General features: G+C 49.0%; 1 protein-coding gene across 8 annotated transcripts in view; it reads left to right on the top strand.

Annotated features, from left to right (window-relative positions):
* Window positions 1–14,772, top strand: part of celf5a (cugbp, Elav-like family member 5a) — a 180,917-nt gene that overhangs the window by 96,523 nt on the left and 69,622 nt on the right. For all 8 annotated transcript variants that reach the window (XM_076039486.1, XM_076039488.1, XM_076039482.1 and 5 more), the window contains exon 3: window positions 580–628. In XM_076039486.1, the coding sequence (XP_075895601.1) occupies window positions 580–628 (49 nt within the window). The remainder of the gene's footprint in view (window positions 1–579; window positions 629–14,772) is intronic.

Below are 14,772 nucleotides of genomic sequence, written 5' to 3'. Positions count from 1 at the left end.
AGTGTGACGACGGAGGCGTCTAATCCAGGCGATGCCATTCTTATCAGCGTCCAGTGGATTAGAGTGAGCCTCCTAGCCAGAGAATCCTTCCCAGCCAGACACTCTCCACAGCCCAAGGGCCCCCGGATCAATAGGCCCACATTGATCTCCCTCCTCCTGTGGCTGGATTGACTTTTATTAGGACTGCCTCGGCCTCCATCAGTCAGACACGCGTGCAGGCTTGCAGCCCTTCAGCGCACCTGCCATAAAAAAAAAAGAAAAAGAAAAAAAAAAAAAACACCAGGAATGTGAGGCCGCACCTTCACACAGCTCTTTTACAAGCAAACGAGAGCCGAGTTGGAAGGTGGGAAGGGTGATTTTTATTTATTTATTTATTTGGTTAGCTTCCCCTGCAGCGCCAAACACTTTGATCATGTTTTCCTTTTCTGCGAGACCTGAGTTGTGTGTATGTGTGTGTGTGTGTATATCTTGACATCTCTGGGTTTGTCGACTTGTGTTGTTGCAGCAGCAGCAGCAGCAGCAGCAGAGTCACTAACTTCTTCTTCTTCTTCTTCTTCTGCTTCTGCTTCCTCCCTCCAGATGACCCGCCCCATCCAGGTGAAACCGGCCGACAGCGAGAGCCGCGGAGGTAGTGGTCTTCTTTTCTTCATCATGTATTCACGCGCTCCTCTTGTCTGCTTCATCTCCTCATCTTCACGCCGTCCGTGGCCCGAGCTCTAAAACCCAGCGTTGGAACTGTCATCGTTCCAAAACTCCAGCGTTGTTGTTTTGGTTTTGAGAGTCTTTCTTTTCCTTTTCCTTTCATCCTCTGGAAATAAGCAGAAATCAGCGGGAGGATGTTCCGCCTCCGACCTCGTGCAGCCTCTGGATTTCATGATGTAGTTTGAACACGCGAGGTTGGTTGATCTCGTAGTTTGTTTTGATGACGGCCGCCGCTGTTAAAAGGCTCGCAGGTAAACGGCGCTAAATGTAAATTTTGTTCGCCGCGACGACACTCAGCGCTGGAAGTCAAGCACGCCGCCGTTTGCACTCACATCCGTGTCGTTTGCGACTTTACAGCGGGGGCGGAGCCTGTGCCGCTTGACCTGCTTTTTTTTTCTCCCCCTTTTTCCTATTTGGGAGACGTGAGTAAATGGCATCAAGAGGGAGGAGAAAATGGAGCTGGAGCGCTGGAGCGCAGCTTGCCAAACAATCAATAAACTCCCGGTGTTTTTGCCAAGATCCTCATTATTTGGCCTTAATTCTGTCGTCTTTGATCTCCTCCGTTTTTTGGAGACGTTCATTTACCGCCTGCCTATCTGCATATATGTTAATGCGGCGAGGAGGCATCCTTTAAGTCGCTGGCAGGGATAATGAACCTTGCTCTTATTATCATTTCTTTATTTTATCCCTTTTTTTTTTCTTCTTAGAGCCTCTTACGCATCCCCCCCCCCTCCCCTCTCTCCCACAAAAAACAAAGCCAAGCCCTTTTGGGTTGTTCTAAAGTAGGAACACTTTTTTTTTCGTCTTCCAGTGGAGGGAAAAGAGAAGAGATTTGGAAGGAGGGAAAATAAGAGGCGATGAGAGAAACTGAAAGCTGCACTTCTGAGGCTTTACCTAAAAAATGCTGCCTGTTTTTTTTGATGGGGGGGTTGAATTAAGACAACGACTGTCAGATGAATCACACTGCGCTCATCCGCCGCCATCAGCCCTCGAGATGCTCGCAAGAAGGGACCATTCTTCCTCTTGTTTTCTTTCTCCGTCCGTGCGTTTTCTTTTCAGCCGCTGCCGAGCGGCGGCCGGAGAAGAAAAAAAAAAACGTCTCCTGTGCTTTTTGAGATTGATGTCGCCTATAGCGCCATTGATTTTGCCATTGTGGTGCTGTGTCCACATTAACAATGACACTCAGCTGTCTCCTTACTCGGTGGCCGGCGCTCGGCTTTAGGGCTCCCAGGGCGCCGCGGTCAGCACGGGGTCCTCTCGGACCGGCCCCCCCCCACCCCCACTGGTACCGCCCCGCCCCACATAGCCCCCACCCAACCCCTCCCACCTCCTGCCGGTACCTCGGCGAGAAACAAACGAGCGAGCGGCAGTGCGGGCCTGTGAGTTGCTCATCATTTTAAATGAGCGGGCGAGAGCGGCGCCGCAGGGGCGATCAAACACCGGCTTGACTGTAACAGGGTTGCAGGGGGGAGCGAAAACGGGTGACGGATCTGCACCACCCCCTCCCTCCCCCCTCTCCCCCCATCCCCATGTCCCACCCCCTGCCTCTCTTTTTTTTTTATCTAGCGTTCTCATCCCTCCTCTAATTTTCTGCCTTTAAATCTTTTATTTGATTATCACTGCGAGAATAATTTTTTGGCTTACTCCATAGCTGGCTGTGCCTTTAGTCGCTGCTGCTGCTGCTGCTGCTATCTGATGTCATTCTTCTGACGCTCCTCTGTGGCCTACTTTACTTTCACCGGCCGTGGCTTTTCCTTATTTGCTGCAAAAAAAATTAAAAATAAAAAATATGCCCAAATTGGATTCCGTCTCGCTATCTGTAATATTGGGGCTAATGTAATTATTGCCTTCCCCATTTTCGCGTCATCAAAACTGCCAAGATTAATTTTCCTTCCCCACCCCAGCCCCCCCCCCCCGACCCCGCCTTCTTATTTTGATCTTTATTTGCTCGCGGAGAGCTCAGATCGATAACCTCGGCGCTATAACTCTTCCCCGGGCCTTGCGGGACATCGAGGAGCACGTACAGGAAAATATTAATTAGCCTTTTTGAGCGGAGCAGAGGGAGAGTGAGAGAGAGAGAGAGACCGCGGCCTGGCCCCACTCCCTCTCTGTCTCTCTCTCTCCGGGGAGCCGGGCCCGAGACGCGAGAGTCCGACAGGGCGTATTCCTGGGAGCCGGCGGTCACCGTGCGACACGCCGCCGTGCTAATTAGTCCCTTAATCTCATTACGGGCGGGACGGTTCGCATCACCTTGCACTAGATTGGCCATCCGCGAGGGAGAGACCTGTGACTGCAGCTCTGTGGCTGGGGCTCCGCTGCTGCTCCTGCAGGGGCCGACTCGCACGCTGTCATTAAGAGCACAGGGGGCCCCCGGCCAGCTGAGGGCGACAGTAAATACTGAAAGGACCCCTGGGGTCGCCAGACAAGCGGGACGGAGCAGCATCTTCTCCTCCAAGGAAGACATTCATTTATTTATTTATTTATTTATTTTTTATCAGAGACTGACCGGTAAACTTTGGCTGGGTTGGGAAAATATATCTTTGAGTGCAGCGAGGCGGTAGGCGGTGGGGGGGTCTGGGAGGTCTAGGGGGCTCTGGGGGGTGGGAGGGGTGAGTGCAGAGGCCGCTCCGCTCTCCTCGCCCCAGAGAAATGAAATGCAAATATACTGTAGAGTAAATCCATCCAAACACTCTGTCAGCCCTCACGCCCGCCACTGCCGCTGCTGCCGCCTAACAAAGACACACTGTGAAATGAATATTAATGGCCAATCACCTGCCTAATCTAGCAGAACGGCAGCCGTCACACGGCCAGGCCACCGCCGCCGCTGCCGCTACCGCCGCCAAATGTCTCCGTCAGCGGTGACGCAGATGAATCCCGGAAGTTTCTGTTGGAGGTTGGGGGGTAGGGGGGGTGGGGAGGGGGTGTTGGTTGGGTGGTGGGTTGAGGTGGCGGAGGGACATTTAAAGTTGGAGAGATGCAGGGGACCTGCAACTCCCTCTCTCTGTCTCTCTCTGTCTCTCTCTGTCTCTCTCTCTCGCTCGTTTTCTCCTCTCAGGTCTCTGATATGAAATAGATTGATTTTCCATCAGGCGTGGCACTGATGAGTGGCACTGACTGCTGCTGATATTTCATTTTTTCGAAGGGTTGCTCGGCGCCTCCTTAGAGGACTTGGCGTCCTTACACGGGATAAATCAGCTTTAACCACTTTGATTTGATCTTAAAGCCCCTTTTCACCGTCGCAGCATTCCGCCATTCCTACCTCCCCTTCCTTCTTCTTCTTCTTCTCTCTCTCTCTCTCTCTCTCTCTCTCTCTCTCTCTTTTTTTTGGCCAGGCTGTCGCGTCTTTATATAATCTATTTTCGGGGTCATCTTCAAAGAGCCGTCCTGCTTTCCAGCTAGCTTGTTACCCCCGCTCTGATTCAAGCATTTTTTCTTCCTTTCTCTTTTTTTTTTGTCCCGCTGTTACTTTACCGCCCTTTTCCCTCGCACAGCTTAGCCAATTGTTAAAGTTTTAGAGCTCAGAATTTGTGCACAAAGTAGAGAGAGAGAGAGCGAGAGAGAGAGAGGAGCAGGCTTGCTGTCAGCTGGGGCTCTGCAGGCCTGCCTGGCACAGCCGGAGCTGCAGCCCACTGAGAAGGCCTGGATTAGAAACAAGCTCTGGTATTATGAAGGCAGGCCCGCCGCCCACGCTCACACCCACACAGAGAGAGAGAGAGGACAAACAGGCAAAACACATTCAAACCCATGCAGCTCCGACACACACACGCAGGCACGCACACATATGCACGTATGCGTGTCAATGCTACTGTTTCTCTCCTGCGTGTAACACATGCACAGCGGGAAGTTGAATGTACATAATAATGGAAACATGTGTGCACAGCCCGCGGACCTGTCCAGTGCACGTTACATATTTACACAAACACACACACACACACACGCACGCACTTGTAGACAAAATTTATGTGTATGCAAAATGGAATGGGAGCATTTTCTTTTTTCCACCGTCTGCATTTCATGTCGCAGGCCAAGCAGCGGCGTCGCTCCATGTTTGTGTGTTTATTCCGACTGAAGGACAATGAAAAGGTTTGCTCCAGTTCACTGAGATGTGACGGTACAAAGAGAGAGCGAGGGAGGGAGGGAGGGAGAGCGAGCGAGACAGAGAGAGAGAACCAGAGGCAATGAGGTAAACGGAAAGCGAGGACAGAAAAAGAAAGATGGGGAATCTGCAGCGGGCTTACATGCCCTGTTGCTGTTCTGCACTCTGCATTTTGTTGTTGTTGTCGACGTCGTCGTCATTTTTTGATGATAAATTCATCCGGAATGATAGACAACGGAGCGATCCATGTATTAAACATTAGTCTTGCTCTCCGTTTTTTTTTTTTTTTTCCCTTGCTGGAGAGAGACGACGCTCCGTGCCGGAGCCGCTCAGTAATGAAGTGAGCACGAAGGCCTGGAAGCTTCACTGGCACCCCCCGCCTCCCAGTATAGATGGAAGTGAAGAAGAGAGAGAAGGGCGGTTAGCAAAAGAGGAACGAGCTGAACGGAGGGAATTTATCCTGCTGCCGAACGAAGGGAGAGCGGCTGGAAAACAAACAGAGGGAAAAGTGCGGATAAAGCGTCAGAGGGACGGAGGGAGGAAAGCCGGCCGTCTCCCTTCGGAGGAGAAAACTATAGATTACTGGGCGCAATGTGCTTGGCTGGACATAACTGGGCAGATCTTGGAATGGCAGGCGGTGTGTTCAGGGGTTGTGGGGATCAGCGGGAACTAATCTGCTGGTAAGGCCGGCAGTGGGTCACGCATTCAGGGCTCGCACTCCTTGTCCAAATCCCCCCGTGGTCGGCGCCGCCGCCGCCGCCGCCGCCGCGCAAATAATACCGACGCCGGGGCCTCGGCGAAGCCCGCCGGCCCCCTCGGCCGACTCCGCAAGGCTGGCCTTCGACGCTATAAGGTCGCTCCGCTCCGCGTGTAAGCTCTTAAACGCACCCTGGCATCAGCACTTGCTGGTTTGTTTTTCTTCTTTTTTTTTTCCTTCTCTTTCCAGACGGGCAAAGGGGATGGGTAAACTTTGGGGAGGTGCACGTGGAGGCAGGGAGGAGGAAGAGGAGGAGGAGGAGGAGGAGGATGATGAAATGATTTCTACAGGGACGGGTGCCGCTCCCGGCGGTGGGATTGTGCTGAGCACCGCCGGAGGAGGAGTGCCGAGTCAGTGGAAGAAGTGGATCACGACTCTTCGCTAATACGCCGGCTAGGTGCAGATCAATTAGCCTTATCTAACAAACTGCTAATGATAAAGCCGATGCAAAAAAAAAAAAAAAAAAGAATAAAAAAAAAACTTGCTGACGGGACAATGCAACGGCGGAGTGATGATGTCATGAATTCGGCGAGTTGAAACGCGCCTCCTGCAACTTGGGCGACGCACGTTCAGCAGGTGCACGCAGGGAAGCAGCAGTAGCAGCAGCAGCAGCAGCAGCAGCTCCAGCCTGTCACGCTGCGTCGGCTGAATAATAAAATATTCTGTGTATTCCATTTGCAAGTCAAAGTGTGCAGACACCGGAAGCTTCGCTCAACATGCGTTTATTGCATAATTGTTGTGTAAGAAGCTGCACCTGCAGCCACCACTTGGATTTGAACACATACATTTTTAAGAAACATTTAAATGCGTGCAAAAATACGTTTCTGCTCGCCCCCTGCCCCCCTTCTTTAAAAAAAAAAAAAAAGTATGCGTCCGCCCTTTTCCACGGCATCCCCTCGTTCCTCGGCGGCGGTCTTGTAGCGCGGACGGATCAGCAAAGGTTACTGTTGAACACAGGAAGGAAAGGTCAGAAATCATGTTTAGTTTTCCCGGGCCCGCGAGGTAATTCCAGCCAGCAGATTGTGTTCAGACGAGCAAGCGAGCAGAGGCCGGGCGGGCGGGCGGGCGGGCAGGCGGGCGGGCGGAGACGCAGGGGTTGGGGGGGCGAGAGGGGTGGGGTGTGGAGGGGCGGGGCCAGGCAAGGCGAGGCGGGCGGGGATGGGGACAAGGTTATCCAGTCAGCCGCTGCCTCTCGGCCCCTCCGCTGTCACCCTTAATAACACCCTCTCCCTTATCACCGCAACCATCACCTTGAGAAACAAACTTGTCTCCGGCGCCGCGAGAGAGAGAGAGAGAGAGAGCGAGAGAGAGAGAGGGACGGCCGGCCGTCTCGCACATGTGGTCGGCCACCCTCATTACCACCTCTGGTGGCGAACGAGCGCCCGAGATCAATTTCGATTCTTCGCACTTTGCCCAACACACCCCCACCTCACCCCCGTCACCGACCCTCGTCTTGCACCTGCTTCTCTTGCCCTTTTTCCCGCTCAACCTTCTGATCTGAACACTCGGACGATGATGTGCAGGACGGACAAACTTGCTCGTTTCATTTTTTAAAGTAACGAGGAGGCATAAAATAATGGGAAAAGGATGAAACGACCGTGATTCTAATCCGACGTCGCAAATGAAATTGTGCCCTTCCATCACTCGATGACTGGCGCGTCACTTCCCCTGCGGACCGACCACCAGGGCAGCGTTTGCCCCCCCCCCCCCCCCCCCTCCCCCCACCCCACATCTGTTTTCTTTTAAGCTCCCTCCAAAAGAGCTTTCCTGCGGCGCTGATTGGGGACATCGCTGCCAGATTAATCTGCGTTTGGCAGAATTGTAGATGCGCCACGGCGATGGCGCACCTCACGTCAAACTGGGTGCGGGGTGGGGGGGTGGGGGGGAGGGAGAAGAGCCGCTCGTCAAACCTAAGTGGAGCTCAGCCGAGTCGGCGATAACGACGAGCACGCGGCGTTCAAGAACGTCGCTGCTATTTAAGCTCAGTCGCTGTCAAACCTCAAATTCCTTCCGTTCAGCCGCTCCGCAGGTAGTTTCTCTTCACGCGACTCGGGCGGCTTTCGGCTGCTAATTGTGCCTGACGGGGAGGGAAAAAAAGCAAGAAGTTTGTATTCATACTTCACTCTCGCTCGCACGCTTACTATGACATTTAATATTAGATTATTTTTTTCAGCTGATTTTAATTAGGAAAAGCAAATATCAAAGGACTTTTTTTTTTAAGGGGAGAAGTCGGGTCTTTGTGTGCTCTCCGGCAGCAGCAGATAAGGGAAATGACAATCCCATACCTAGGGCTGATAAATGCCCGCGTCTACGTGGGTGTGCGCGTCCTCCGCGCCGCTCTGTGATTGCGGCGGAGCTGAAGGAGGCCAAAGCAGGGCTCTGATTGGAGGACAGAGTCTGTTCAAGCCCTGCCAAATCACTGCAATCACCCGTTTGCTCCTTCTCCTTGCTTTAATGGCACCACTTCATAAGGAACCTGGGCTCATCAAGCAGCAATACACACACACACACACACACACACACATACACACACACACACACACACACACACACACACACACACACACACACACACACACACTCAGAGTGAGGTCAGGCACAGCAGATCGGGTGGGCACGTCAGGCCTCCGAACGGGGAGAGCAGCTCCACCAGCAGATGGATGGAGATTAAACAGACTGCAGACACACACACTGGACTGGGACACACACACACACACACACACAGAAGAGCACACTTAAAGCAACATTTGTGCGTCATATAATAAGTTTTTAGGTGCTGATTCTTAGTTAGAAGTGATAAAACGATGGCGGTCTGAAGAGAATTTAACCCACAGCCACCATCGCAAAAACAACGTTTTCACAAACACAAAAATCGATCCCAGGCGCGACTGGAGGCGCTTTGATCTTTTTCAGGTCGACAGTAGATTACGAGAAGGTCTCTCTGCAATACCTGACTTTGTGAGACTTCTGCTCCCCGGATTGTCCTGCAAAATCTTTTGGAGCAAAAATTTACAATTCTCATGCAAAAAAACGTTCTGATCTTGAAGCGGTTGTTGTTTGATTGGCGAAGTTAATCTAAAAATACATATTTTCTCGTATGATGCTAGCCTCTAAAAGAACTGCTAGTGTGCTCCAGTATATGGAAGTGATGGAGAAGAATGTGTAAACAACAATTTTACATATCCAGATAAGTTGAAAAAAAAAAATCTGTTTTCTGGAATTGCTACAAAAAAAAAAATCCACTAAAGTGTCGCACATGGTGACATTCAACCAGTCGCGACAGCAAATTGGACAAAAAAAATAATTTGAAAAGACTTCAGTCACTCCAATCTCACCTCACCTTTCCCATGTCTCCCCATCTCGCCGTATTAACCTCTGCGCTCGCCCTCTGTCTTTCCCGCTGTCAGCGGCTCGTCGGTCGCCTTAATCATTGCGTCGCGGCGCCGCTGGACTGGAAAGGACGCCTGGGCCCGGCGCGGGGGCCTGCGATGGGGAAGCGGAGATGATAGCGGCGACGGTGGATTACCTATTGTAATGGCCGTATCGTCTGAGCGCTGTAAGCCGCGGCTCGCCATTAGCCGACGGCGGGGCAAGGACGGAGGGGGCGACGGCGCCGGATGACACGTCCGCGATGCACCATTAGGGCAACGCCAACGTTGGTTCAGTGGGCAACTTAAAGAGGCTTTTAAATAAGATCCGGCTACGTCTCACCTGCCTTTCCCATCCTGCCGAAGGACGACACACGTGCACGGACGCACACGCGCGCACGTGTCTCCGTGATTGCCCACCCGCCCCCATCTCCATTCACCGTCTTTGCAACCATCTGCCAGTCAAACAAGTGCAGAGGTAATGAAGAGAGAAGCAGTCATTTTTGGGCTATAAAATACCGGCAGCTGGGGCAGAAAAAAAAAAAAAAGATGATGATGATGGAGGAACCTTTTCTTCGGTGCATGAAGGAAAAGGGATTATTATACTTTGGTTCCTCATAAGTTTTAGCCCTCTGTGTTCGCGCATGTCTGGTGGTGCTGCGGAGCCAATTGCCTCTTAGCAGCTAAATTGTAGCTCATATCGAACTAATGGATGGTTTATGTCAAGCATTATGAGAAAAAAGAGGAAATATGAAATCAGTTCAAATAGCAACAATAATAATGTCGATTTCAATGTTGGCATCGGTATCAGAGCGATAGTAGCGACAGGGTAGGATCGATATCAGTCAAAGAAGAGCTGTTTCACTCCTTGCACTTTATGCGTTGTGTTACTTTGCTCATCCGCCTTTCGTACTTTGCACTTTTGCTGTGCACTGACTTGACTCTGCAGATGGGGGCAGCGTTCAGAGAAAGGTATGTTCTGCCGCTTTTGACCGGGAAGGGAGGGGGCAGAATGCAGGGAAGCATTTTGTGGTAGCAGCATTTTAGTAATTTAGAAAGCATGTATTTGTTTTTTTAAATTTTCAAATTTTGCATTGATATAGAAATCAAGGATACTGGCTATGTAATTACCTGGAATCCAATCACTCTAGAAATTTGACGTATTGCTCGCGGCTATTAAATTTTTGTTTTGTTTTTTTTTGCCTTTCAAAGCATTGACTATATTTTCCCTTTCTCACATTTACTATCCTTACCCTTTGCAACCCCCACCTACCCCCCAACCCCTCACCCCTGTTATCATCTCACGCAGTCACCTCACCTTGTGATGCATCTATCAGGCAAACCAGCACTGTCAAGAGTGACGGCCAAATCAGTGCAAAGTTAATAGGCATAATCCCCCAGACAGCAGCATTAAAGGGCTTGTGGCCAGGTCCAGAGACAGGCCACATCTCAATTGCCTCTTTGTAATAAACATGAAGAGGGTCTCTGCTCAGCCATTCAAAGACAGCCCAGCTCTCGCAGGGGAATAACTATAAAGAAGAATCAAATGCTGCCATACCTTTTGCACTGACCTGACACTTGAATCATTTTTTTCCCCCCTGAACGTGAACTTCAAAGGGCACTTTGATAGTGTAGGGAGTCATTGGGTGAGATCTGAGGGGCGTGGCGCGTCTTTTTATTCTAGATTCGTTTCCACAGCTGGGCCAATGACAGAGACGGCAGAGGCTTAATCTTCATGTTTGTGCTGTGCTACAGATCTACAATCTCCAGACCGCCTCATGGCAATTGACTTGTTACAAAACCCCAAAACTGCACATCAGGGCCTGGAACATAAATAAATCCATCCGCTACCTATTGATTTTTGTACCATTAAGGACAGGAGTGTTCGGATGTTGTTGAAGCGGAAGATGTTGTTGGTCAATACTGTTTCACTTGAGAAAAAAAAAGAAAAAGAAAAAGAAGGAAAAAAAAGAAATCCACCTTGGGGATTTTCGAGAAAAATTGGTAGGGGCAAAGAAAAGAGGCCAGTCGACGACTCCCTAAAATTGAGAAAACACCTGAACTAGTTCAGGGACATCTGCCCGGGCATTAATGTTATCAGGGAGTGTGGGAGTAGCAGCGGCACATTGTGCTTCAGGGGAAGGTGCCGCCCTCACCAGCTGCCTGCCAAGACGTCTGGCACACGTCAACCTAAAACACTGGCTCAGAAACGGGGATTGGTTCCCTGAATGTTAACGCGAAACCTTGAAGCTGGCTCGCCGCTGCAGCAGCCCTGTCAACCTTCGTTCTGTAGAACAGCAGGTGCCGGGAATAAAAGAGACAGTGAGAGAAAGCGCCGCCCCTAATCTGATCAGGCTCGCTTAATCTATAAGAGCTCAATTTAACAAGACCAGTCACGCGGACTGGACAGCAGCCAGTGACAGAAATGAGCAATTTGAATTTGTGACAATATGGGAAGTTGCAATCAGCATTGCACTGATGGCGATTGTTGGTAATTCCTGATACCTCTGGGCACACACCGTCCTCCTGGTATATTGGGAGTCTATATTCTGGATTATTCATCTGGAAAAATAATATTTCTGTCTGGCGCAGAATTGTAGGTACGCCATTTGATTTCATTCAAAATGGAAACTGTGCGTTAATCAAGCTAAAATCCCCCTCAGGGATACGAGGTGAAGCTTTAATATCTTTTAAAGCAACACTGTTGATATGTTTTGCTTGTTTTTACACCTTCAAATGAAAATTTGGGATGATTTTTACAAATCCACAGAGAGCCTACTCTCTCCACAGCAGCTAACAGAGCGCCCCCCGCTGCTCACGTCTATATAACTCTGGTTGCCTGCCCAGCACCCTCTCGCTTGAACACACCTGTCCTGTTCTTTACTCTGCTGCTATCTCTTCCTCCCCTTTCTCACCTTCTCTTGCATCGTCTTGGCACCTTTTGCCGTCGGAAACGTGAGACCGGTGAGCTCGCTCGCCTGCTACAACCAGGCACGAAGCATTGACGTCGGAGTGTGAATAAATCGTGCCATAAATGGAGGAACGTTGTTGCCTGAGACTGTGCTGGGCAGGCGACCAACAGTCCCGCAGCAGATCCTTCTGGCTGAGATGCTTGTAAAAATTATTTTGATGCCGAACAACTGAACGGTGTTGCTTCAGTACATTCATCAGGATTCCTTCATCACAGTTTAAAAATACATATATATATCCTGCCAAAATTATTTGCAAGCAAATGAGGTCAGTTTGTTCTATTCATCACCAGCTCACATTTCTCGATTTTTGCATGAATGCCTCTGAAATGGTCCTGCTGTGAGTGCGCTCTGTTGCGTGCGACGTGGCGATCCTGCTTGTGTGGTCCCGCCAGCGAGCGAGCGAGCCACGTGCTGGCCATGTCCTCCGTCGTTACTGCTCACAACGATGAGAGCAAATTGCCTGTTTCTGCTCCTATCGCGGGAGGCCACAAACAGAAGCATGAAAAGCTCCGTCTGAGTGCGAAATGAACGTGACCTACAACTGCTGGTGAAAATATTGCACGGCAGCCACACAGAGGAGACAAAGGCTCGTGTCAGAATCAGAAACCCAGGATAGCTCGCTGCTGCCTCCGCCACCGTGCCTGTGAAATCCTCCCTGTTTCCCCCGCGTGCACGTGTCGGGCTACCTCGCCGTCCATTCGCGCTAACGTTAATGAAAAGCGAAAGGGGGGATAATCAGAGATCGCAATATTTTTAGCCTCGATGTGGTTGCGTGTTTGCATGCGCTGCTGGCAGTCGGAATGGGGGGTTGGGTGGTGGTGGTGAGAGAGAGCGAGAGAGAGAGGGGGAGAGAGAGAGAGAGAGAGAGAGATAGCTCTGACATTAAGATTCACAGCTATATTTCTCTCGCTAACATGCCCCACCACCACCACCACCACCACCACCTACTTCTGTCCATTCAGCCCACCGCTTGCTTGGCTGCTGCTAAAGGGTAAATGTAGCTCAAGGGAAGTTTGCTACCTTACCACTACCACCACCACCATAACCATCATCATCACCACCTCCAACACCATCACCATCATCACTTCCACCACCACCACCATCATCACCTCCAACACCATCACCATCATCACCTCCAACACCATCACCATCACCACCACCATCACCATCACCTCCAACACCATCACCATCACCGCCATCAGGTCTTGGAACTGCCAACATCTTCTCTGCCTTTTAGCCTGTATTCATATTCACATACATAGATACATGGAGCGTCTACAATCATATATGTATGTATATATATATATATATATATATATATATATACATATGTATATATATATATATATATATATATATATATATATATATATACATATATATATATATATATGTATATATATATATATATATATATATACATATATATATATATATATATATACATATATATATGTATATATATATATATATACATATATATATATATATATATATATATATATATATATATATATATATATATATATATATATATACATATATATATGTATACATATATGTATATATATATATATATATATATATATATATATATATATATATACATATATGTGTGTGTATATATATATATACATATATATACATATATATATATATATATATATATATATATATATATATATATATATATATATAAAGGGACATATAGTGAAGTCATACCGCAGCATGTTGTAGTACCATTGCTGCTGTCTTGACCCAGAACCTGGATCTACTTGACGCTTTCACACCGCAGCCGGTACAAGAAGAGCGTGAGATCGAGGAAAAATGGAGAGGGACTAACGTCCTCTGCAGTACCCTTTCTGACCATTAGGTGCTCCTAGATCTTACACAATGGGCCTTTGAAGTGAGTGTCAGTGCAGCTATGGCAACCAAGCTGATTCCATAATAGGATAATAAGGTTTTAATTATTTTTTTTTTTTCTAAATATACATACACGTGTTTATGCCCTGTATGTGCGACACTGGGTGAGACCATGTGTTCAGCCGTGACCAGTGGAAGAGCTTCGGATGGAGGCAGCAGGGCCCAGCTGGTGGAGGGAGAGAAGCGGCCGCCTCACCAGGCTGCCAGCTCGCTGAACACACACGCGAAGACACGCAAATAGCACAGCACCGAGCATGGCGTCGTGCATGTGGAAAAAAGATAAATTGCAGAGAATCCTCAGTGTGGCTAAAGCGATTTATTTTATCAGCAGCGCAGTTTGGCTAGGTGGTTCGGCTCGGCTCAGCCAGCGCTGGAGTAACGTGACACATCAAGAAAAGGAAGTGCGACATGCACATTCAAGTGTCCTGTTTACTCGACACGGTGAAACGTGCACACCCACAGAGCCTCCAGATATTCAGTTGCCGCTGCCGCTGACCTGCAGCCAGGATTTTGCAAAAAGAAAAAGCCATTTACCTCCCACCAAATTGTCCAGTATACTTGAATGCAATTCACAGGGGGCAAGCGAAGGAAAAAAAAAAAAAAAAGAAGCAAAAAACAAACAAAAAGCAGTGTTGGCAGCCAGGTGCAGGCCCTGCAAATTATACATGACCACGGGTTCTATTGATTCTCTCTTGTTTTTCTCTGTCTCATAACACATTGTTAGCGGGAAGTTGGTTCAGTGGACTATCAAAAATTGTTTTGTAAACATAGAGCGATGAAGAAAAAAGAGCAGTCCAGCAGTCCAGAAGCCGTCATGTGGAACTTTTTTTGAAGTATTTTGTTTTAGTACTGTGGATACTATAGCCAAGCGTGTAACCATATTATATATGGAAAATAAAGGTCTCATGTTATCTACCTATATGCATATTATCTACCTATAATTACATTAGGGAT

Source organism: Nelusetta ayraudi, unplaced genomic scaffold (genome assembly GCF_046127955.1).
Source record: "Nelusetta ayraudi isolate G7.1 ecotype Tasmania unplaced genomic scaffold, CSIRO-AGI_Nayr_v1 ptg000059l, whole genome shotgun sequence".
Lineage (NCBI taxonomy): Eukaryota > Metazoa > Chordata > Actinopteri > Tetraodontiformes > Monacanthidae > Nelusetta > Nelusetta ayraudi.
The sequence above is the reverse complement of the archived record's forward strand: the minus strand, read 5'-3'. Positions and strand labels throughout refer to the sequence as shown.